This window comes from Gopherus flavomarginatus, chromosome 1 (assembly GCF_025201925.1).
Source record: "Gopherus flavomarginatus isolate rGopFla2 chromosome 1, rGopFla2.mat.asm, whole genome shotgun sequence".
In the NCBI taxonomy this organism is placed as follows: domain Eukaryota; kingdom Metazoa; phylum Chordata; order Testudines; family Testudinidae; genus Gopherus; species Gopherus flavomarginatus.
Window position 1 is genome coordinate 332028824 of NC_066617.1, and position 23616 is coordinate 332052439.

At 42.2% G+C, this 23616-nt stretch overlaps 1 protein-coding gene across 2 annotated transcripts in view; it reads left to right on the forward strand.

Moving 5' to 3' along the window:
* LATS2 (large tumor suppressor kinase 2) overlaps window positions 1-20202 on the forward strand; it is a 63375-nt gene extending 43173 nt beyond the window's left edge. For both annotated transcript variants that reach the window (XM_050937161.1, XM_050937162.1), the window contains exons 3-8: window positions 3844-3976; window positions 9504-11035; window positions 12995-13577; window positions 14594-14776; window positions 16079-16185; window positions 17556-20202. In XM_050937161.1, the coding sequence (XP_050793118.1) occupies window positions 3844-3976; window positions 9504-11035; window positions 12995-13577; window positions 14594-14776; window positions 16079-16185; window positions 17556-18050 (3033 nt within the window). In that variant the 3' untranslated portion in view covers window positions 18051-20202. The remainder of the gene's footprint in view (window positions 1-3843; window positions 3977-9503; window positions 11036-12994; window positions 13578-14593; window positions 14777-16078; window positions 16186-17555) is intronic.
* Window positions 20203-23616: the final 3414 nt, after the last annotated feature.

The window sequence follows — 23616 nt, forward strand, 5'->3', positions numbered from 1 at the left end:
GTTTCATCTACTCAAACAGCTTGACCCCCTGTCACCATACCAGACATACTGATCTTAATCATGTTCATTACAGTAGTGCCTAATGACCATCCAAGAATGGGGCCCATTGTTCTAAGCAGTCTACAAACACAGGGTAGGAGTAGACTCTCCCACCTCAAAGAGCTTACCTCTAAATAGATAAGACAGGCACATGGTGAAGGAAGGGCTATAACACACAAGCAGAGTGAACAATATGATGGCAGCAAACATCATGTCGGTTCCACAACTTTCATCTTCTTGATTAAGTATTTACTAGTGCCTTGAAAAGTGTTCTAAATTCTAAAAGCTCATGCTCCAAAACGTCTGTTAGTCTATAAGGTGCCACAGGACTCTTTGCTGCTTCTAAATTCTAGTTGTCTCTTGGCAATAGCCTGTTTTTGTTCATTCTTTAAAGCTTATTAGTCCCCAGGCTTATTTTTATTTATATACGTGTGTGTGTGTGTATTATATATGTTTATATATAATATGGGCTAGGCTTGAAAGGTTAATTCTCATGTCTTGATCGTCTGTTCTGGCACAATCTTGATCTCCTTTTCTTGGGGAATTTGTATCCATTTCCTGCATCTGTCACCCAACCTTATTTGTGAATGGAGAATCCAGTAATTAATTTTGTTGTTGTTGTTAGCAATTAAGTATCCTCGCCAAATCTTGGAGGACCTATTGTCTCCTTCAGACGCAGTGTTCTCAGAAAAAGTATTACTTACCTCTTGAGCAATCTTCAATTCAATGATAAATATGTTTTGGTGACTCGGAGCTTTTTGAATGAAAAATGTTGCTGAACAACCCTGTAGTACAGCAAGAATGCTAGGCTCTGCCAATGATGATGGCCTCCAGCCAGGCAGGAGGCTAAAATGGGGAAAGCCTTCACTGCATACACTAAGATAAAGTATATACACTTATCTGTTTACTGTCAAACACAGATATTCCCTGTTGGGCATCAGAGCTTAGAGGTGACTTTCCTTGTGGCAAAGCCTTGTTGCTTATTGTAGAGCAGCTATCTGCCAGCTCAGGGCTTGTGGTAGTGGCCTAGGGATGGAACTAGGGGTGCTGTCACACTCCCTGGCTTGAAGTGGTTTCCATTATATATAGGGTTTACAGTTTGGTTCCATGGCTCTTAGCACTCGCACTATATAAATTGTTCCAGCAACCCTGGATAGTGGGAATGAGAGATAGATCTGGTGATTACCATTGTTTGGTTATGCAATCCACTGTCACTGCTTGTAGCTGTGGAGTCTGGAAAGTCCACAAACACCTGTTCCTCTCTGTACACCACCAAACATGGAAGACAACTTCTCCACCCCCTCATACTGAGTCCATACTTTACATGAGATGCTGACCTGGTGGCTGCTTAAGTGCCTTAGTTTTTACGTTAGAAACATTGAATGTCACAGGTATGTAGCAGACCACTTAAATCTCCTTGCTTAATGTTTTAACAGGTAACAGTATTTTTAAAAGCAGGTTTTTCCCCCTTGTTTTCTTTTTTCAGCCACAGCCAATGCTAAAGAAAAGGTGCGCTGCACTGAGAGTGTTTGAATTCTCTGAAGAGAATACATAGAATGTAAAGAATGACGTGTGGCTGGGACTGATCTGTTCCCTTGTGACTTCTGTGCACACTGCCCCAAGCTTGTGTTTCTTATTAAAGTCTGGCCGCTGGCTGTAATGTTAGCTTAAAACGCAATCATCAGCTAGATTTCTAAAACCATAATGCAACTTAAAGTATTTGGCTCAGTGAAAAGAAAATAATCAGCAGCTAAGGGCCTGATCCAACTCCCATTGCACTCAGTGGGAATCTTTTTGTTGGCCTCAGTGGGAGCTGGATTGATTTCTCTGTCTAAAAGAATGTTTTGGCTCTGAAATTACCATTGGTTACTGCACCAGGCAGATTTTTTTGCCTCATTTCTGCCTTTTCAGTTCATAAAATTTTGACTTTAAATGAGGGAGTAAATCCTCAGGAGTTGTAAATCAGTTTAGCTCCAAGAACTGTTCTATTATTTTCCGAGAACCTCTCTACTCTATGGTAGCATGTAATCTATCACTCCCACAAAAAAGAATTGGATTTTATTATCTGTGCTGCAAGTCCCTGAGATGTGGTCTCCATTTGCATAGACATGCTATAGTTTCATGAATCAACATGATAGATGAGGGGTGGGCAAACTACGGCCCGCAAGCCATGTCCGGCCCACCCGACCTTTCAATTCGATCCTCAAACTACCGCTGGGGAGTGGGGTCTGGGGTTTGCCCCAATCTGCGTATGCCATGGTTCCGTGCAGTTCCCAGAAGCAGCATCATGTCCCCCCTCCGGCTCCTACACATAGGGGCAACCAGGGGGCTCCGCAAGCTGCCCCCGCCCCTACCTTCAGCTGTGCAGCTCCCATTGGCTGAGAACCAATTTGTTATATTAACACCCCCCACCTCCCATGTAGACAGTGCTATGTTGGTGGGAGAGCTTCTCCCACTGACGTAGCTACCGCCTCTTAAGGAGGTGGATTAACTGTGCCAACAGGAGAGTTCTCTCCTGTCGTCTTAGCGCTGCTTTAGTGCTACAGCAGTGCAACTGCATCCGTGCAGCTGTGCTGATGCAGCATTTTAAGTGTAGATTTACCCCAATTTAAGTGCAGAGTTGAGATTAGAACCCAGGAATCCTGAGTTTATCAAAGCACATATAGTATTAAACTCCAACTCTCAGCTGCTTGCTTCGAACGCTACTCTCTTGGCTACCGCAAATGTACAGCAGTCCTCCTAGGTAAGTAGCTCTTCTTGCGGCCACAGCCTTCTGGGCTGTGATATAGGGCAGGGGGCGCAAAGCAGCAGCCTCTCCCCTTTTGTTATTCCTGGATGCACTGCCTTGGTGTTGGCTGCTGGGGCTGCAAGCAAGGGTTGGGCCCTGTCCCCGCTCTGGAGACAGCTGGGGCACAATGCTGGAGGAGCAGGCATCTGGTGAGTTCCCCACCTTTCCAGAGGAGGTTGCGTTCAGGCTTTGGGCTTCACCCTTGGGGTAGCAGGTCCCAGCTGCAGGGCTTCAGGCTCTGGCTGCACAGCAATGGGCCCCGGGCTCTGGCTGCGCAGCTTTGGGCTCCATCCCCATCCCCCAGTCACGGACCTTCAGGCTCTGTCCCCCCACCCCCACCCCAAGAGGCCACTCTGAGGCCGCCAAAAAATTTGTCCTGAGAACCCCTGTTCTAAACAGACCCAACTTCTTGTTGTCTTGCAGAGGGGAGAAGAGACATGGGGAAAGCTTACAGGATATGATGGCTGGACAATGTTTATACTAAATGAACCTCCTGGCTTTTTAGCAGGGTTTGCCATTGAAACAGTACCTGTGCCAACATGTATGATGAGTTTTACCTGAATTTTCCTAGGATATGTGTGTGATTCTTGTTTTCTTAGTCTATGTTGTTTATATGAGTTTGTTTATAGCAGCAACATTTGAATTGCTTTTTAAAAATTTGCACTAATGTAGAACTATAGCAAATGAGAAAATAAAATTAAAGAACTGTAGCTACCAGAATTTCTAGCTGTCATTTGGCATACCACAGAACAATGCAGTCCATTTCGGGTGTGGAGTATCAAATACCGTGCCAGAATTTGAGTATCTAAAAAAACAAAACAAAAGTCACTTAACTCACACAAATATTTTTAAAACATACGAGTCCAATTGGTCGTAATCAGTCCTGATTTGGTATGAATTGTATAATATATTGTTTTAAATATAAAAAGTCCTGTTGATCCCTAGACTAAGAGATCATTCTTGATTGTTGTCTGACTGTATGCTTTACCTCTTACTCTGCTTTTAATTTTATTTAGGAGATGGCTGTACGAGCTCTGAAGCAGACAGGCAGCAGAAGCATTGAAGCAGCTTTGGAGTACATTAGTAAGATGGGCTATCTGGATCCTAGAAATGAACAGATAGTACGTGTGATTAAGCAGACCTCGCCGGGTAAGCATAATTTCCTTTAAATTAAGCATCTCTTTCTTGCAATATATTTATTTTGAAAGTGAATGTGTTGCTGGTGAAAAGAGCTGAATTGACAGTAGGGGGCAGGAGTTTTCTGTTCACAGGAACTGCAACACTAACTTCTCCACTCAGTGCTGCCGGTGTGCCTCAACCCTGTTCTATGTAGTCCACTTTAAGGAGAAAGAGGGCAAGGCCCTGCATGCGCCACAGCAAACTGGACATACTTTCTGTGGCAAGGTCCCTAGATTCAACAGGAGTCTGGTCTCACAGACTGGAAATGCCCAGCAACTTCATGGATTCAATAGAACTGAAGGCCAGAAGGGACCGTTAGATCATCTGCTCAGACCGCCTGTATATCACAGGCCATTAACTTTCACAGTAACTTGTTTGACTAAATTATAACTTGTTTGGCTAAAACATATCTTCCAGAAAGGCATCCAGTCTTAATTTGAAGACATCAAGAGATATAGTATCACCTTTCTTGGTAGTTTATTCCAGTGGTTAATCACTCTCACGATTAAAAATCTATGCCTAATTTACAGAGGTAAAATCACCTCCTACTCCCAGGCTTACTCTACTCAGCCGAGTTTTGCCGCCATAGCTATGTTGGCTAACAGTGTGAAAAAAATCACCCCTGCAGCAGACACGTAGTTATGTTGGCAAACCCCTGGTGTAGTAACACCTGTGCCACCAGAAGGGTGCTTTGGTAGGCATAGCTAATGTCATTCAGGAAGGTAGGGTAGCTATGCCAGCAGAACTCCTATGTGCTTACACTACATTTCTACTAGCGGGCTCTGCCAGCATAGCTATACCAGCAAAGACTGTGTAGTGTCCACGAGGCTACTCACTCCTGTTTACATTTCCAAGGACTGCATTAGCCCTTTTTGCCACAGCATCGCATTGGGAACGCATTCTCATTCCTTCTTCTCTGTGATCCCTACATTCTTTTCAGAGCCTCTGCTTTCCAGGACACAGGTCCCATTCTGCGAATATGGCCTGCGTTCCTTGTTCCTAGATGTGTAACGCTGCAGATGGCGTTATTAAAGTGCATTTTATTTGAATGGGCCCAACTACCAAGAAATCCATTTCCTCTCTGCTGGAGCTGGTTGGGAATTTTTTTGACAAAATATTTTTTTGTTGGAAGATTCCAATTCATTGAAACAAACTTTTTTGCAGGAATGTGCTAGTTTCAACAAAACTTTCATTGGGAGGATTTCTCAGGTCCGGGATGGAATTTCTGATCAGAGAGAGAGAGAGAGACCCACCCACTCCAGAGTAACCAATAGCCTGGTAGAAAAATGAATAGACATCCTCTAAGTCAGTGGTTCTCAACCAGGGGTACGTGTAGCCCTGGGGGTACACAGAGGTCTTCCAGGTAGTATACCAACTGATCTAGTTAGTTGCCTAGTTTTACAACAGGCTACATAAAAAGCACTAGCAAAGTCACTACAAACTAACATTTGATACAGACAAAATGAAAAGTAAGCAATTGTTCAGTAGTTGTGTGCTGTGACCCTTTTTTGTATTTTCGTTTGATTTTGTAAGCAAGTGGTTTTTCAGTGAGGTGAAACTTGGAGTTAGGCAAGACAAATCCGACTCCCGACAAGGGTACAGGAGTCTGGAAAGATTGAGAATCACTGATCTAAGTAATTCGACCTATGGGATCGGATAGCATTGTCATTACCGGGATAGGGGAAGTGAAGTGGGATGGGCTTAACAGCAACCTTGGGATGACCACTTCTCTGGCCAGAGGTGGGTTTTTATATGTTACGGGTAACTGGTAAAGTTGTACGGTCTCGTCTGTATTGGAAAACTTGTACCTAACTATTTAACAAAATCAATTTAAAATCAGTTTAGTTACAGTGGCACAACCCCCTAATGTAGATGCACTTAAGCTGATTTAGCTTAATGCAGTAACTTCCCTCACCATCTCTCCCCGTTCCAGATCCCAATAAGGGCTCTGTGCTGGGGAGGGAGTTAAGCCTGGGCAAGTCTAATGAGGAGTGGCTGGGAAGAGGGAAAGCTGGAAGAAGGGAAAGGCCCATGGAGGTTACTTGCAAAAGCTGGGGACAAAGCCATTTCTCCTGTTGGGGGTGATAGTGGCTACCAGGGACTGCACTCTATGAGGGAGTAGGGTATGGAGGAGCTGCTCTGGGTTCTGCCATGTGTGGGGATGGGCCCCGCTGCCTTTTCTACAAATCCTGCACTTTCAGGGGAACAGTGTAGGGGAGTGATGGGGAAGTAGAGTACTTGTAGAGATTTCGTAGCCCAGGCCCCCTTCCAGGTGTTTTGTATGGGAGATGATAATCTGGCAAACAGATTGGTAACTGCCAGGGTTCCTCTCTCCTTTTTTGGACTTGGGCGCAAGGCATGTGTAGACAGGGCCTCAGATAAGCATTAGGAAGAATTTAAAATAATAATTACAGGATTATTTAATAACCATGTTTTCCTTATATGTAGGGTGGACTTTTTTCTTTCAAATATATTAAAATCCTTATCCCCTGAATGCACATATTCCCTTTGGTAGGTCAGTTCACATTTTTGAAACCCAGTTCTTGCAATCTTTCCTGCCTAAAGGTTCTAGTTATCCAGCTGTTTTTCATTTTCTTTTGCTTTTACTTCTTGATCACATCCTGGTCTCATTTAAACAGAATGCCAGACTATGGAGATTTCAGGATCAAATCACTACTGCAACTATTTAAAGCCCTTTTCTTTTAAGTTCTGTTTAAACCTTCACTTTGTTATCCTCAAAAAAGCCAAACTCAGGTGGCTTGTGATTGGCATGTGTCTGTTTGACATGCCAGAAAAACATTTTGATTTCTGGTTGTGTAGGCCTCCTGCAATTGATTAGATGGCATACGAGCTTTGCTGGAAGCATTTAGATTCCCAGTGTGAGCGTTTAAATCCTTGCTTCAGAGATTTCCAGTTACGGTCTATGGCATGTACGTTTTCAAATCCTTTTCCTTTCTTCATATGGTTTTAACTTTTAATGTTAAAATTGGTAGCACATTTTTAGCATTCAACTGAGAGCCAAATGGAGCCTATCTGACATCAGCTGTGGATGAGACTGAAAGAATCAGTGTTCTCTATGGTCGTAGTTAGTGGACGCTACAAAATACACTAAGACGTAAACTCTTCCAGATGAAACATATGCAGCCTCAAATTTTGCCTTTCTAGATAGGACAATGTGGGCAAAAATCATTTCTGGTGAGTCATATACCTCCACAGACCCAAACACTTCTCAGTCTGATCAGATTCACTGTCCCAGGTAATGTAAATTACGTCTCTGTACCAGCAAGTCCCCATGCACAACTCCAAAGCAGGACAGTAATGTTCACACTGTTGCTTTTCTTCAGGGTTCCTGATGGGGAAGCAGCTTCAGTTTGCAGTCAATGCTCCCTATGTGCCGTGCCAGCAGAGATGCTGAGTGGATATACTGCATCAGTGCCTCTGCAAGCCACATTCCCTTCCAGACCAGTGCCAGCCACTCTTCTGGCTGTGCTGCCCCAGCACAACCCCACTTCTACATGGGAGATTTCTGCTTCCACATCCATATGTATCCCTGTAGACTTTCTCCAAGGGATAATTGTTTACTCCTGGGGGAATTCTGTGCCACTGCACATGTGCAGAATTGTATATCCCCCGCAGATTTCTTTGCTCCCCTTCGGAGAAATGACTTTCTGGTGGGAAAGCCACAAGAGTGGTCGTGCGACCCTCCCCAGCAGTATGTTTCCAGTGCCCAGGGCAGCCAGCGGAGAGGTAAAATACTGTGGGACAGGGGATGGGACTAGGGAAGACCCAGCTGGTGGCTCCTACCTTGCGCTGGGCTCAGCAGCTAGTTCCAGCTGGGCTGGAGAGGACCGGACTTCCTCATCCCCTGCACAGCAGCCGGGGCTATGTCAGACCCACCCCCAGATTTCTCCCCTGGCTATAGGAAGCTCTGCAAACTCATCCTTCCCCTCTCCTCCCTCACGCTTCCTGCACCCATCGCTCGTCAGCTGCAGGGGGAGGGATCACTGTACAGGAGGCTACTCTCCCATCCCCTCAACCCCTGTGCATCCAGACCCCCTCGTACCCAGACCCTCCCACTGAGCCTCCCACCCAGAACCCTCCCTGGCGAGCCCCACTCCCCCTACACCTGGACTGGCCCGATGAGCCACCCATACCTGGATCCCCACCCTACCGAGCCCCAACCAGCTGCACCTGGATCCCTGCCCCACTTACCCAGCATCTGGACCCCCCTGCTGAGCCCCCCCCAACTGCCTGCCAAGCTCTATCCTCCCCACACCCAGACCGCTGAACCCCAATCACCTTCACCTGGACCCCTTGCAGAGTCCCATTACCATGGCACACAGAACCCCCCTGTGCATCCAGATCCCGCCCTTCACCCACATTGCCCCACACAGAACCCTCTCAACCCACACCTGGATCCTCCCACACTAAGCCTCTCCACACTTGGATCCTGCCTTGCTGAGCCTGCCTGCCCATACCTGGTGCACCTGTCACAGAGGGGCAGGGCCCTGGGGTGTTTCTGGGGCAGGTCCTATCCTTACACTGTGTCAGCATTGAGTGCAGCCTCAGCGCTGAGTCTGTGTCCCAGGGTGGAGGGTGGGGAGGCTGCAGGGTGATCTCCCACCTCTACACAGCCGGTGGCCTGTGCTCCCAAATGCCATGCTGGAGCCTCCACATTTATTTGACAAATAAAATTTGCAGAATTTTAAAATATTGTTTGCAGAATTTTTTTTTTTTTTGCGCTGAATGTTCTCAGAAGTAATAACTGGCACTGACATAAGCCACAGTAAATCCTTGATGAATCTGGCCCTGCATTTTAACACGCACCCTGCCCCCCCCAAAAAAACCCAACCCAGCTGCATGTAATAGGAGACTTAATTTTATAAAATAATGAAATGTTGGCCAATTTTATTAGGTAGTGCACTGTTTTGAATGTAAGCACTGTGGGGTAGAGGCTGCTTCTTCATATGTGTTATATGCATGTAGATGTATATCTATACACACACATTCGTGTGTGTTGCACCTAGCACAATTTGGACCATATTGTAATACAGATAAGTAATGGTAGTAATGTTTGATTTCTGCTAGCCTGTTACTATTCTCTTTTCCCATTGGTGCAGCACCCCTAGACAGCAGCATTTCAAGTTCTCCAGAGCTCAGATCTGCTGCTCCCAGCTCTTTGTGATTCATGACTCTGATACTGTTTCAACTTTTAAATCCAAGCTGATGATATCATAACTAAAATATTTGAGCTTCTATTTTCATGATTTGGTAAAACTACTGGTGATTCATTTGGTGAAAAGTGCTATAGACTGCAGTTGATTATTAATAATAATACTTAGTACTTCAAATGGTCAGAGAGCTTAATCTAGTTTGGTTTGATTTTGGCAACACAGATGCAATACAAAAATATTTGTTTGTGTATAGATGAATGGATTATGTAATATAATTTGTTCAGATGAATTGTTTCCTAACATTCTTTTGTCTTTTTATAAAGGAAAGGGTATTGTGCCAAATAACGTAGCCCGCAGGCCAAGCTTTGAAGGATCAAATGAGTCTTTTCCGTCCTATCATCAGATCAGTAATACAGCCTATGAAGGGACAAACTTTGGAACAGAAGGTGCAAATATGCTTAGTGAGGTTCCGAGGACATACATGGACTATTTACTCTCTGCTTCGCAGTCTGCAGCCATGAATGCTGCAGTACAAAGACCTTCAGGAGTAGGCTCTCACAGCACACCTGGGAGCCATCAACAAAAGACATATTCTGCAAATATGGACTCTCCTGTGATTAATTATCCAGTGACTAATCACAATAGCCAAGCTTTACAGCTGCAGGCCACTCATGGCTCAAACGGCCCACATTACAGCAGGCAGCATATGATGGTGCAGGGAGAACCTATGGGGTATGGTGTTCAGCGAAGTCCCTCTTTCCAAAATAAAATGCAGCAGGAGGGAGGATATGCAAATCTTCCAAATAAAGGGACAGTTCAAAATAACTCTGGTCATGCATTTCAGCAGGCACCAGCCAGTCTGTATATACATACTCATCACAAACAAACAAGCCCTTCCTCTCACCAGATGCATGTGATAGCCAGAGGTCCAGCATTTGCTAATGACTTTTCAGACAGCCCACCACAGAATCTAATAGCTCCATCTAGAAATAGCTTGAACATGGACCTGTATGACATGAATAATCCTCAAGTTCAGCAGTGGCAAACGGCAGCACCGTCACACCGTGATTCTTTACAAAACCCAGGGATAGAAACATCCCCACGGCAACATGTATCCTTCAGACCAGACGCCTCAGTGCCAAGCAGAACTAACTCCTTTAACAACCACCAGCAGCAGCAGCAAGTGCCGGTATCTATAAGACAGGTTCCTCCAGGAAAACCTGATCCTTCAATTACATCTCCAAATACCATCACAGCAGTCACATCTGCTCATATTCTCCAACCAGTGAAGAGCATGAGAGTGATGAGACCTGAGCCTCAAACAGCTGTGGGGCCTTCCCACCCTGGCTGGCTACCTGCACAAGCCCCACCTGTGGACAGCCTAGAGATCATTGAACAGCACCCACTTCCTGTTGGAGGAGCTAATGCCTACCAACTAGATGTTGATTACAGTAATCAGGAGCCCAGGTGTCCTCCACCACCATATCCTAAGCATCTGTTACTTCCTGGTAGCTCTGAGCAATTTGATATAAACTGTTTGTGCGTGAGTGTAGAACAGACCCTCCGGGGGGTCCCCAATTCAACGTGCAATAAAGCTGAGGAAAATAGTGAAAGAAATGACAAAAGCAGCAAAAATGCTAAAGTTGAAAAAACAAGCAAGGATAAAAAGCAGATCCAGACATCTCCTGTGCCAGTGCGAAAAAATGGTAAAGATGAGGAAAAAAGAGAATCCCGAATTAAGAGTTACTCACCATTTGCCTTCAAGTTCTACATGGAACAACATGTGGAGAATGTCCTAAAGACCTACCAGCAAAAAATCAACAGAAGGTTACAGCTGGAGCAAGAAATGGCCAAAGTAATTTTTTCTTTTGTTTTAATACAAATGAATCGTGGTCAGATTGGTATAGGAGTAACATTAATCAACTGAAAAGAATAAAATAAAACCAAGGTGCCTAAAGTTAGGATCCCGTGGGAGCTTCAGGTGCTCAGCACTTCTTTAAGTCCAGGCCACTTTTATTTAGGAGCCTATTTTAGGCACACATGGGATGTGTGTGTGTGTGTTTAAAAAAACTGTGGCAGTGTTCCTCCCCTCCCTACACACACATGCATATGCACACTCTCCTTGCATTAAAGAACAGATGAACTGCTCGCTTAAACTTAAAAAAAAAAAAATCACTTTCAGGAAGAAATCAAGCATGAAATATTTCTGCCAAGTGAAACTTCTGAAAATTTCAGCAACTGAAAACTGGAGATCAGAGTAGTGATAGTCTGATATGTCTAATATCTTTTTATATTTAGTTAAAAAAGTTCTATGTGTGACCTTTTGTAATAGGTAATTAATAAAGCCCCAGTCTTGTAAGGAAGCAGGTTGCTTTAGTTTCTCTTTTTTCAATCTCTCGTGTCTCCCCTCACTTTGTTATTGAAAAGGAGTTTGCACCAAAACAAAAACCACATACACACACCACCAGCCAACCCAACTTCACCAACTGCCCATTAAAACAAATTGGTAGATACAGTGATGTAGTGTGACATTCTCCATCTTGAATATCAAAAGATTTCCCCCTAGATTGAACCACCAGCAGTGTGCAGACTCTCAGGAATCTCTAAAACTGCAAGAATCATTTCACATGAAAATAGTAGATGCTGCCTTTGTATTTCACATACATATGTACCTCTGCTCACTTTTAAAAATGTTATTTCTAGAGTTTTTTTGGCTTGAATCTGGCAATTCATCCTACCTGTCCTGCAGGTTTCCCTTAATCTCCCCTTCCCTTCTTTTTATTTATTTGTAGATTTCACTTCTATACAGACTCCACATCAAAGCTTTGCGAGCCTTTGACATATGTTTTAAAAGCACCAGGGCACGCAAGATGCAAAATAAATATTAACCAAAGCGACAGCAACACCCTTTCCTCCCACTCTATGGCACACTTGACCTCCAGTCCTCTGAACACTACAGCTTAGCGCCTCTGCATTGCACTTTCCCATCAGACAGAAATCCCACTCTGTTGGCTCAGCCTTCAGCCAATGCCTGATTAAACAGATGGGTTTTCCAGAGTGCCCAGAAAGCCAATGAATTCAGGACCGTGGGGGCAGAGCATTCCAAAAGAAAGGGATCTTTATAGAGAATGCTGTGTCAGCAGCTCCCTCCCTTGTATAATAAAGGTGATCAGCAGAGGCCCTTGAGCTTGATTCATCTGTGGCAACATGGCACAGAGAGAAAGACAGTCTCTTCAGCGGGCAGGTCCCAGCCTATTTAGAGTCCTAGGTTGGAATCAACACTTAAACTCCTCTCAGAAACTAACAGAAATCCATTGCAGATAACAGAGCGCTAATAACACATACTGCCACCGAGAAGCACCACTTAATAAGTGGACTGCTGCATCTTGCACCAGCTTAAGTTTCTAGATAGATTTAAGGTGTAATTCCATGTGGAGTGTACAGTAGTAATACAGTCTCAAGATGACAAAGGCATGGATCATAGTAGCAAGGTCCACATCTGAAAGAAACAATCACAATTTCCTGGTCAGACTTCTCTTTTTAAAATAAACTCCTCCTGTCAATCACTCTAGAGACACTGGATTCAGTGCAATGGTCAAAGATTTGCAAAAATTGAGGTGATAGGCCAGGATGCAGTGAAATTGCAAGAGTTTCAAAAATATATCTACAGATGTAGCGCAAACAAATTCATGTGTGTCTCTTCTAGTTCCTGGTTAATTTCTCCCAACCACATGCTTTCAAAATGCTAGTTTGATTAGTCTCTGGCTGTGAATGTAATTATACTGGCTATTCTGATTTGTTTTTTCTTATAAAGGCCGGCCTTTGTGAAGCAGAGCAGGAGCAAATGAGGAAAATTCTCTACCAAAAGGAGTCCAACTACAACAGACTGAAGAGGGCCAAAATGGATAAATCTATGTTTGTAAAAATCAAGACCCTAGGTATTGGTGCTTTTGGGGAGGTGTGCCTTGCCTGCAAAGTGGATACCCATGCCCTCTATGCCATGAAAACCTTGAGAAAGAAGGATGTACTGAATCGTAACCAGGTGGCTCACGTCAAAGCAGAAAGGGATATACTTGCTGAGGCCGACAATGAATGGGTGGTAAAACTCTATTACTCTTTTCAAGATAAAGAAAATTTGTACTTTGTGATGGACTACATCCCTGGTGGGGACATGATGAGTCTGCTGATACGGATGGAGGTCTTTCCAGAACATCTAGCTCGTTTTTATATTGCAGAGCTCACTCTGGCCATAGAGAGTGTACACAAAATGGGATTTATCCATAGAGATATCAAGCCTGACAACATTTTGATAGACCTTGATGGGCATATCAAGCTGACTGATTTTGGGCTCTGTACTGGATTCAGATGGACTCACAATTCAAAGTATTATCAGAAAGGTAGTGTTCTTACGTGTACTATTTGTGATGTGTGTTGTATTATTTCACCTTGAAATAAATAGTGGTCTCTGCAAATGTGCTAGCTTAGAGTATACTGAACTTTTAATGCATGATAAAGGTGAAGAGGCCTAAGCCAGTGGCTTGGTGACTCTCATGCTAAATTTTCTGTATTTAAGGAGATGACTACACAGCAAAAAAACCCAAAAAAACAAAACACCCTAATCCCGTGGCAGCAAAAGTTTCAGAACCCTGATGTTCAGGCATGGGCTTACACCACGGTGCTAAAACTAGCCATGTATTCATTCAGGCTCAAGCTCTGAAGCCTGGGGAGAGGGTGGGCTTCACAGTCTAAGCTCCAGCCCAAGCCCGTGTGTCTAAACGACTCCTTTTTTAGTGCCATAGCGCAAGCCCTGCAAACTCAGATCTGTAGACCAGGATTCTGAGACTTGCTGCCACAGTTATTTTGTTTTGCCGTGAGAAGACATAACCCTTGGTGTGTCAGTCTTTTGCTTTCAACTACTGCTAGTTTAAGTCCCCCCATCAGTGGCTTAAACTGCTGCGATAACAATAAATATCCAGTTCTCGCTGGCTTCAAGGGGAATCCCTAGTGGTGGCAAAAGGATCTAGTCCTAAAAGAATCTCATTTGATGTATTCCTGGCCTCAGTGATCATATGTATGCCATTGTTCAGGCATTGTTTATTCCTGATCGTGGTCTTAGGGCAATCTGTACAGATACTCCAAACTTATTACACCCATCTGGTCTTTACTTGGAGATGTGTTTCTGAAGGGTTTAATAAGGGACTGAGAAGTGGGGCTCATTATGGAAAATTAGCCAAAAATGAAGAATTTTTCAGATTAAACCTATTCATCTTTGCTCAAGAGAGAGGGGGAAATACTGGATGGCACAACGAGCCATTTAGTAATCTGTTTTTCTCTCTAGTTGACAACTGTTTTATAAATCTATTAAAATAAACTTTTTTTTTTTAAATTATTTCTTCCTTTTTCTGTTTGAAAGGGAGCCATAGCAGACAAGACAGCATGGAGCCCAGTGATCTTTGGGATGATGTGTCCAACTGTAGATGTGGCGATAGGTTGAAAACCTTGGAGCAAAGAGCCAAAAAGCAGCATCAGAGATGTTTAGCCCACTCATTAGTTGGGACCCCTAATTACATAGCTCCTGAAGTACTGCTTCGCAAAGGTAGATGAGCTCTATTTTGTTTTCGTTCTGTTTAAAAAAAAAAAAACAGCAGCATTCATTTAAGTAAATATAATTTTGGGGAAGAGTGTCAGTTTGACAGCCCTGGACATTAAGTCACCTGTTTGACGAGTGCAAATTTCTTCATGTGCCAGACCAATGTGCCTCAGTACTATTCACCTTGAGAGTGGAGATGGCACTTCTGCCTCCATGGCCATTCAGTCCTTGACTTTTCTACTGAGGCAGCTAATAAAGGTGTCAGCATTGATATTGTTTTACTGTGAGACTGATAACCAAGCTGGGCACTAGGAATGGGCCTGAAATCACTAGCTAATTCACGTAGGGCAATGAGCAGCCAACAGAGGGCATCTACTGACTGATTCAGACTGCTGACTGTGGCATGGAAATGATTAATGTCCTAGGGATATCTCTTCCTGGCCAGGATTTTGGGCAGCCAAAGAAGAAAAACCTTTCATGTTTTACACTGAACATCAGGTCAGGGCTTGGGGACTTAAGCTAATGCTTTGTGGATGCCCATGCAGTACTGACGTGAGCTGTAAATTGAATAGTTATGAACTGAGATTTTCAAGTTCACTGGAGGCCTGATTGTATGTCCATTGGAGTCTGTGGGCACCTTTCCATTAGCTTCAATAGACTTTACATCACGCACTAGAGGATTTAGCCACACAAACTTCCATTGAAATCAATGACTAACTCCTTTAGTTGGCTTTAAAATCTCAAACTTGTATCTTACTATGTAGTCTCAGGATTTAAATTGCTCCTGTTTGCATGGAATCCAGTAAAAGATTGTGTCCTTTCATCTATCCCCTGAGCCCTGCTGTGTCGCTGAACTGTATTTTAAAATTCAGCATCACCTCTATATAATCTTGGCAGTAGATCAGTCATCAAGCATTTTATTTTCCTCTGAGGAACAGTATGTGCTGTGGGGCAGGATAGGGCCAGAATGATGCATGATAAAATCCTTGCTCTGTCCAGTTACGTGCTCGCTGTCAGCCCTCAGTCACCAGTGTCATGCTTAAAAATATGGAGAATGATCTCTATCTGCCACGATTAGGATTTCTCTGCTTTCAGGAATAGAATTTGGGTCAGCCAGCAGAAGGTGCACAGGAATATGGATTTTGAGTAACTTAATTTTAGGTCACAAATCACACTACTGAGAATGAAAAGGTGTGAGAGAAGATGAAAACGTAGGCTGTGTTTTTCAGTATTATTTAAATTGGAAGAGGAAACAACGTACTCAAATTCTTATTGGTCGGGGGACACTGTCTTTTGCCTGCTTTTCAGGATATACTCAGCTCTGTGACTGGTGGAGCGTTGGGGTGATTCTCTTTGAGATGTTAGTGGGGCAGCCTCCCTTTCTGGCCCCCACTCCCACAGAAACCCAACTAAAGGTAGGTTAACGCAGAATTCCAAATAGACCTTATTTTTATTTATCTGCTCCCCTGTATCTGAGCACGTCACAGATGTTCATTTATCCGCGTTCTGCTGCTGTGGGATAGGGAAGTGTTATCCCCATTGTACAGAGAGGGCAAAGAGAGATTAAAGGCCTGACTTTCAAAGATGTTGAGCAATCACAGATCTCCTCCAAGTCAATGGCAGCTAAAAAAAATTCAGGCCGTAACTGACTTGTGCAGCTGGGAATTAAACCCCTTATACCATTCCAGTACCTTAACCACAAGTTCATCCTTCCAGCCTCCCAGGGGCTGAATATCACATTTTAGCAACTCCTTTCTAAAATGCTTAAATTTTCCCTGTTTAAAATGGGGTGGGGGAAGGAGGAGGATTCCTCTCTCTTGATGAGACAGGTCCTAATTCAAAGATTTACTTTCCTTTACATTGTGACTGCACAACTCTTGGGTGAATGCTATCTGGATTTTTATTCAGCAACCTGGTAATCTGCCTGGGAACATTGTTTTCAAGTACTACACGTAAAGTACTACACAGCAACCTTCTCTTAAATTGTTCACCAGTCATATGTTAATTATAACATCACAGTTTGCAATTTCAATATTCCAAAGTTAAGCAGTGGATGCAATTTTTTTTATTAGAAGGAAGTATCTCTCCCTCCATCTCCTTAAAGGCAAATTGCAAAACTAAATGAATATTGAATTTAGCCTAGAAATGTCTGTACTGCATATCTATTCAAACTTGGCTGTGGGGGCATTCAGCAAGGAATAAATTTTAACTTACACTGTTTAAATTACCTTTTTCTCCTGTCTGTAATGCAGTGGTATTTCCTTGTTCACTAAATACATCCCAGAAGACACAGTTCTATGACTGCAATAATACCATAGGTTGCACATGTTGTATTCTGGGAATATTTTAGTGAACCAGAAACAATTTCACAGAGTGAGAAGAGGGGCAGAACAGGAATAACCATTTTAAAAAACAAGTTAAATTTACCCTTTCTCTTCTTTTTCTGCTTAGAATGCCCTCTACAGTCTGGCCTGTGAGAAGTATTCAGCATATACATTTCAGAGCTAAAATCTGTTTTCCTTTTAGCTTTGCAGCTGTTCTCTAATATTTGTATAAGAAACGGGATCAAATCTTTATTATTGTTTTCATGTCCATTCCTCTCAATTTTTCCTGTACTGCTCACACTGAACAGCATGTTTGCAAAGTCATCAGACCGCTGGATTCTTGCCTGTCAAAAGTAAAAATTGTGGGTGTAAGCTGACCTTTAGCTCAATCAGCATTGACAAATGAAGAGCTTTTGTTCAAAAGATTAAAAGATGATGTTGACTATCTTTCTCCTCTTCAGGTGATAAACTGGGAGAGCACACTGCACATTCCCTTGCAGATCAAGCTAAGCCCTGAGGCAAGTGATCTTATCACAAAACTCTGCTGTGCTGCTGAGGAGAGACTTGGAAGAAGTGGAGCAGATGATATTAAGGCCCATCCTTTCTTTAACTCAATAGACTTCTCCACTGATATCCGCAGACAGACAGCTCCCTATGTTCCAAAGATCAGCCATCCAATGGACACCTCAAATTTTGACCCAGTTGAAGAAGAAAGTCCTTGGAATGACACTAGTGGGGACAGTACAAGGACATGGGACCCACTAGCCTCTTCAAACAGTAAACACACAGAGCATGCCTTCTATGAGTTTACTTTCCGAAGGTTTTTTGACGACAATGGATATCCATTTAGATACCCAAAGCCTTCTGGAATTGAATCTAGCCAGTCTGAGAAGTCTGATGCAGAAAACAAAGATGTGGTGGATCAGACTGGAGCCTGTCAGCCTGTATATGTGTAAATTATTGTACTGAGTACTCCAGATAATCTTATTTACAAGTAGAAGAGGGCCTTTAGCTGACCATTTAGGACCCGAGCTTGCAGTTCTTATTCAGGCATAGCTCCAGTTGAGGCCATTGTGAGTCGAGGAGTCAAACAATTGCAGGACCAGGTCCTAGATGAGCATTCTAAGTTCAGGTCAGTTTCATTGTAAATAGCTATGTTGATAATTACACTTGAATTCCCCATCTTTACCAAAATCTGCAAGGCCAGCAGCCTATCCTTGCCAGGCCTAGTTTTGTTTGAAGTCAACATCCCCTACTCCGATCAGCATTTACAGACAATGTTATTTTTTAAATGAGTAAAGAGCACTTATTTTGTTTATAGCAGTTTTTTTTTCCTACTAAATTATAGGGATTAACTTTGACAAATCATGCTGCTGTTCTTCTTTTCTATGTTTTTTATTTTATTCATGGCACTTATTTCACATTTAGGAAAAATGCATAAAGCTGAAGAACATGTGATGAAAGGTCTCTGTGCAATAATGTTAAAAAACTAAAAGAAAAACTGCTCTCTAATTTTCTAAATTTACAGATGCCATTTTATTCACACCGTGATTTTTGTTTAATTTGTATTTTCCACATTTCAAAGTTGTGACATAACCTTAAAGCTGCTTTATTTTTTTCCGCTTGTTGGGGTGTAATAGAAAGTGTGAGTAAGTGACAATTTGGGTGTGATTTTCAGTGTCTGATGTGTGAAGAATGTTGCATGAGCAGTGTTTTTCTATATGAAATGGCCGTTTCTTGCCATTCACAGGCAGGTCCTGTGAATCCATTTTTACTGAGGGTCTAAAATTAGACCATTTTAAACCTGTGTTGATAATGTATTGTGTGGATGATTTTCTCTTTTATGATTGTATCCAATATTAATTTTGGACAAATTGCAAAGTTAAAACTGATTAGTGATTCTTGTGGTCTTGATGTAAAAGGTCAATTTTAGTAAACGTATCATCTGCACACACATCTCCCTAAGAAGAGTAAATTGCAAACCATTATTTACAGTTTTCTTGCAGCAACAGTCTAAATCTAGCTCATTCATGTAGCACACAAAGCACAGTGGTCAGTAGTTAAAACTTCACCATTTAACACTCACTGTCCGTAACACATAGTATCCAGGCTAGCTAGGTCCACATTTTCAAACCTTAATGCCTAAAGCTAGGTGCCTAAATCCATATTTAGGGTCATAAATAAAAATTGACTCACTTTATAAAAGGGACTGAGCACCTACAACTCACATTGACATCAGTGGGATTTGGCGGTGCTCAGCACTTCTAAAAAATCAGGCCACTTATATTTTGTTGTCTGACTAAGGATTTGGGAACCTAACTTTAGCACTAAGGTTTGGAAATGTTAGCACTGTTAGAAAGTTATTCTGTCCTGTTGTCTCTTGAATGGAAATATTGCCGTGATGGAACACAACAGTCCCTCATTCCTATCAAATGATAGGCATACTTTGAAATATGAAATCTTAACTTTGTTGAAATATGTATTTTTCTTCTATATATAGATGTGCAAATTATTCAAAGTGATATTGGAATACTAAAGATAATTAAGCCATACATATTTACTTTTATTATATATAACTAAATAGATAAACAAAAATCTTAATTCAGATTAGTGTAATAGTCCTATTTAAGTGATTGACATAATAACATTGAGGAAAACACTCCTTCAGTGTGTCTTTGCTTTATTATTATTATTATTATTATTATTATTTTATTTTAAATCTGGAGCTTCATAAATTTTCCATATATTACTCCACATATTATTCCTTAATGTTTTTAGCATATCCTATCCTATCCATTGTTTAGATATCTAAGCAACAACACATATAAATTAATCAGTTTGGACGAAACAAAAATGATTGTGTATTTGTTTACATTTGTATGAAAGGAGTGCTATGAGGTATGCAGTGCTTGTGTTGTGACAGTCCATGTAAGATTCAGTATTACTGCTTTTTTTGTTTGTTTGTTATTTACATCTATCTGACATTCTTTCATGTGGTAGGTTCTTTCTCAGGAACTCAATTTAACTGTTATTTATTGATATATCATTGCCTTTGAAAGCTTCTACTGGCACAATTTATTATTAAAAAAATTGAATCAAAATCTAAAACGAATTGTGTGTTCTTGAAATTATCATTTCTGTGGGTTTGTGCTATGAGGGCTGGTTTGTAGTGTTAGTGGTGGAGCTGAGGCATAAAATTCAGATCCAAATCTGAGCTTTCTTCAAACCTGGATCCAACATTCGGTTTAGATCCTCCTATATACATTGACCAGTTTATTTGTTACACTCACAGCTAGTTTCTTCTGTAGACTCTCAGCCCCTAGCTGAGGAGTCCCCTGGCATGGGAGAGTCACTAGCTAGCATAAAGCCACCATGACCATGTCTTTCATCTTTCTCCATCCTCAGTGCAGGGGGCAAAAGTTTGAGCATGGTGCCACTACACTAGGGCAAACCCCAGCTGGCATGGTGGTCCGTTGGGCATTGTGTAGAGTAGCTCCAGAAATGACACTGATAAGGAGGCCAATGGAAAACTGGCCCCTGCATTGGAAGCCACAGGTTGTTCTTTGCAGTCACCATTTTAGCTGCACAGTGGATGCTGGACACAGTCGAGATAATCTGGTCCAAAGTCCTTTATTCAGGAGGGGGAGGAGGAGGGAAGGCAGCTGATGTCACTACCATGGATCTAAGGATGAACACTTACCTTCTTTCAGAGTGTGCTGTTGATCTGGCCTCTCTAGTGTAAGTAGGATGTTCTGGCTTGGGTCTGCAGAAACTGTAGGAATGAAAGAATAAACATGAAGGGACATGACTGAGAGAAAATTTTAGTAGTAACATATTTTGGATCTTTGATCTTCATTATCACCAGAATCCCTGAAAGCCCCATCCTATTGTGACCCCTCCAGGCTAGTACAATAGATGCATGCTAAAATACTGATGCTCCAAACTTAAAATTCTCTTCCTTGTTGTGCTGCTACATTATATTTATTCTTGCACACAGCTTTGGAATAAGAATTCTTCAAAATGCATTGAATAGAAAAGAGAAGATTATAGGAACTGTGGTCAGACTCTTCTCAAACCTTTGCCATCACAATGTGTAGCAAATATGCCTTAGGTAATCCTTCAAATAAAGGACTATTTTTCATAAGCACCATTGAATACCTCTTTTTTGCAACTGTTTACAATTTTTCTTTCTCGCCTCATGGCAAGAACACAGGGTACTTAAAACTTATCCCTATTATTCCTGCTGTTGTGTACTGCTTTTTAAATGTATGCAGCTTTCATAGATTATAAGGCCTAAAGGAGTCAGTGTGATCATCTCATCTGATCTTCTGTATAACACAGGCCAGAGGAGTGTGGGAGGTGACTCTGGGCTGGAGCAGGGGGTCAGGGCTCTGGGCTGGGGTTGAGGGGTTTGGGATGCAGGAACATAGGAACGGCCGTACCGAGTCAGACCAAAGGTCCATCTAGCCCAGTATTTGTCTACCGACAGTGGCCAATGCCTGGTGCCCCAGAGGGAGTGAAGCTAACAGGCAATGATCAAGTGATCTCTCTCCTGCCATCCATCTCCATCCTCTGATGAACAGAGACTAGGGACACCATTCTTTACCCTTCCCGGCTAATAGCCGTTTATGGACTTAGCCACCATGAATTTATCCAGTTCCCTTTTAAACATTGTTATAGTCCTAGCCTTCACAACCTCCTCAGGTAAGGAGTTCCACAAGTTGACTGTGCACTGTGTGAAGAAGAACTTCCTTTTATTTGTTTTAAACCTGCTACCTATTAATTTCATTTGGTGACCCCTAGTTCTTGTATTATGGGAATAAGTAAATAACTTTTCCTTATCCACTTTCTCTACATCACTCATGATTTTATATACCTCTATCGTATCCCTCCTTAGTCTCTTCTTTTCCAAGCTGAAGAGGCCTAGCCTCTTTAATCTTTCCTCATATGGGACCCTCTCCAAACCCCTAATCATTTTAGTTGCCCTTTTCTGAACCTTTTCTAGTGCTAGAATATCTTTTTTGAGGTGAGGAGACCACATCTGTACACAGTATTCGAGATGTGGGCGTACCATGGATTTATATAAGGGCAATAATATATTCTCAGTCTTACTCTCTATCCCCTTTTAATGATTCCTAACATCTTGTTTGCTTTTTTGACCGCCTCTGCACACTGCGTGGACATCTTCAGAGAACTATCCACAATGACGCCAAGATCTTTTCCCTGATTTGTTGTAGCTAAATTAGCTCCCATCATATTGTATGTATAGTTGGGGTTATTTTTTCCAATGTACATTACTTTACATTTATCCACATTAAATTTCATTTGCCATTTTGTTGCCCAATCACTTAGTTTTGTGCAATCTTTTTGAAGTTCTTCACAATCTGCTTTGGTCTTAACTATCTTGAGCAGTTTAGTATCATGTGCAAACTTTGCCACCTCACTGATTACCCCTTTCTCCAGATCATTTATGAATAAATTGAATAGGATTGGTCCTAGGACTGACCCTTGGGGAACACCACTAGTTACCCCTCTCCATTCTGAGAATTTACCATTAATTCCTACCCTTTGTTCCCTGTCTTTTAGCCAGTTCTCAATCCATGAAGGGACCTTCCCTTTTATCCCATGACAGCTTAATTTACATAAGAGCCTTTGGTGAGGGACCTTGTCAAAGGCTTTCTGGAAATCGAAGTACACTATGTCCACTGGATCCCCCTTGTCCACATGTTTGTTGACCCCTTCAAAGAACTCTAGTAGATTAGTAAGACACGATTTCCTTTTACAGAAACCATGTTGACTATTGCTCAACAGTTTGTTTTTCTGTGTGTCTGACAATTTTATTCTTAACTATTGTTTCAACTAATTTGCCCAGTACTGACGTTAGACTTACAGGTCTGTAATTGCCGGGATCACCTCTAGAGCCCTTTTTAAATATTGGCGTTACATTAGCTAACTTCCAGTCATTGGGTACCGAAGCCAATTTAAAGGACAGTTACAAACCTTAGTTAATAGTTCCGCAACTTCATATTTGAGTTCTTTCAGAACTCTTGTGTGAATGCCATCTGGTCCCGGTGACTTGTTTATGTTGAGTTTATCAATTAATTCCAAAACCTCCTCTAGTGACGCTTCAGTCTGTGACAGTTCCTCAGATTTGTCACCTACAAAAGCCAGTTCAGGTTTGGGAATCTCCCTAACATCCTCAGCTGTGAAGACTGAAGCAAAGAATCCATTTAGTTTCTCCGCAATGACTTTATCGTCTTTAAGCGCTCCTTTTGTATTTCGATCGTCAAGGGGCCCCACTGGTTGTTTAGCAGGCTTCCTGTTTCTGATGTACTTAAAAAACATTTTGTTATTACCTTTGGAGTTTTTGGCTAGCCGTTCTTCAAACTCCTCTTTGACTTTTCTTATTACACTCCTGCACTTAAGCTGGCAATGTTTGTGCTCCTTTCTATTTGTCTCACTAGGATTTGACTTCCACTTTTTAAAGAAACTCTTTTTCTCTCTCACTGCTTCTTTTACATG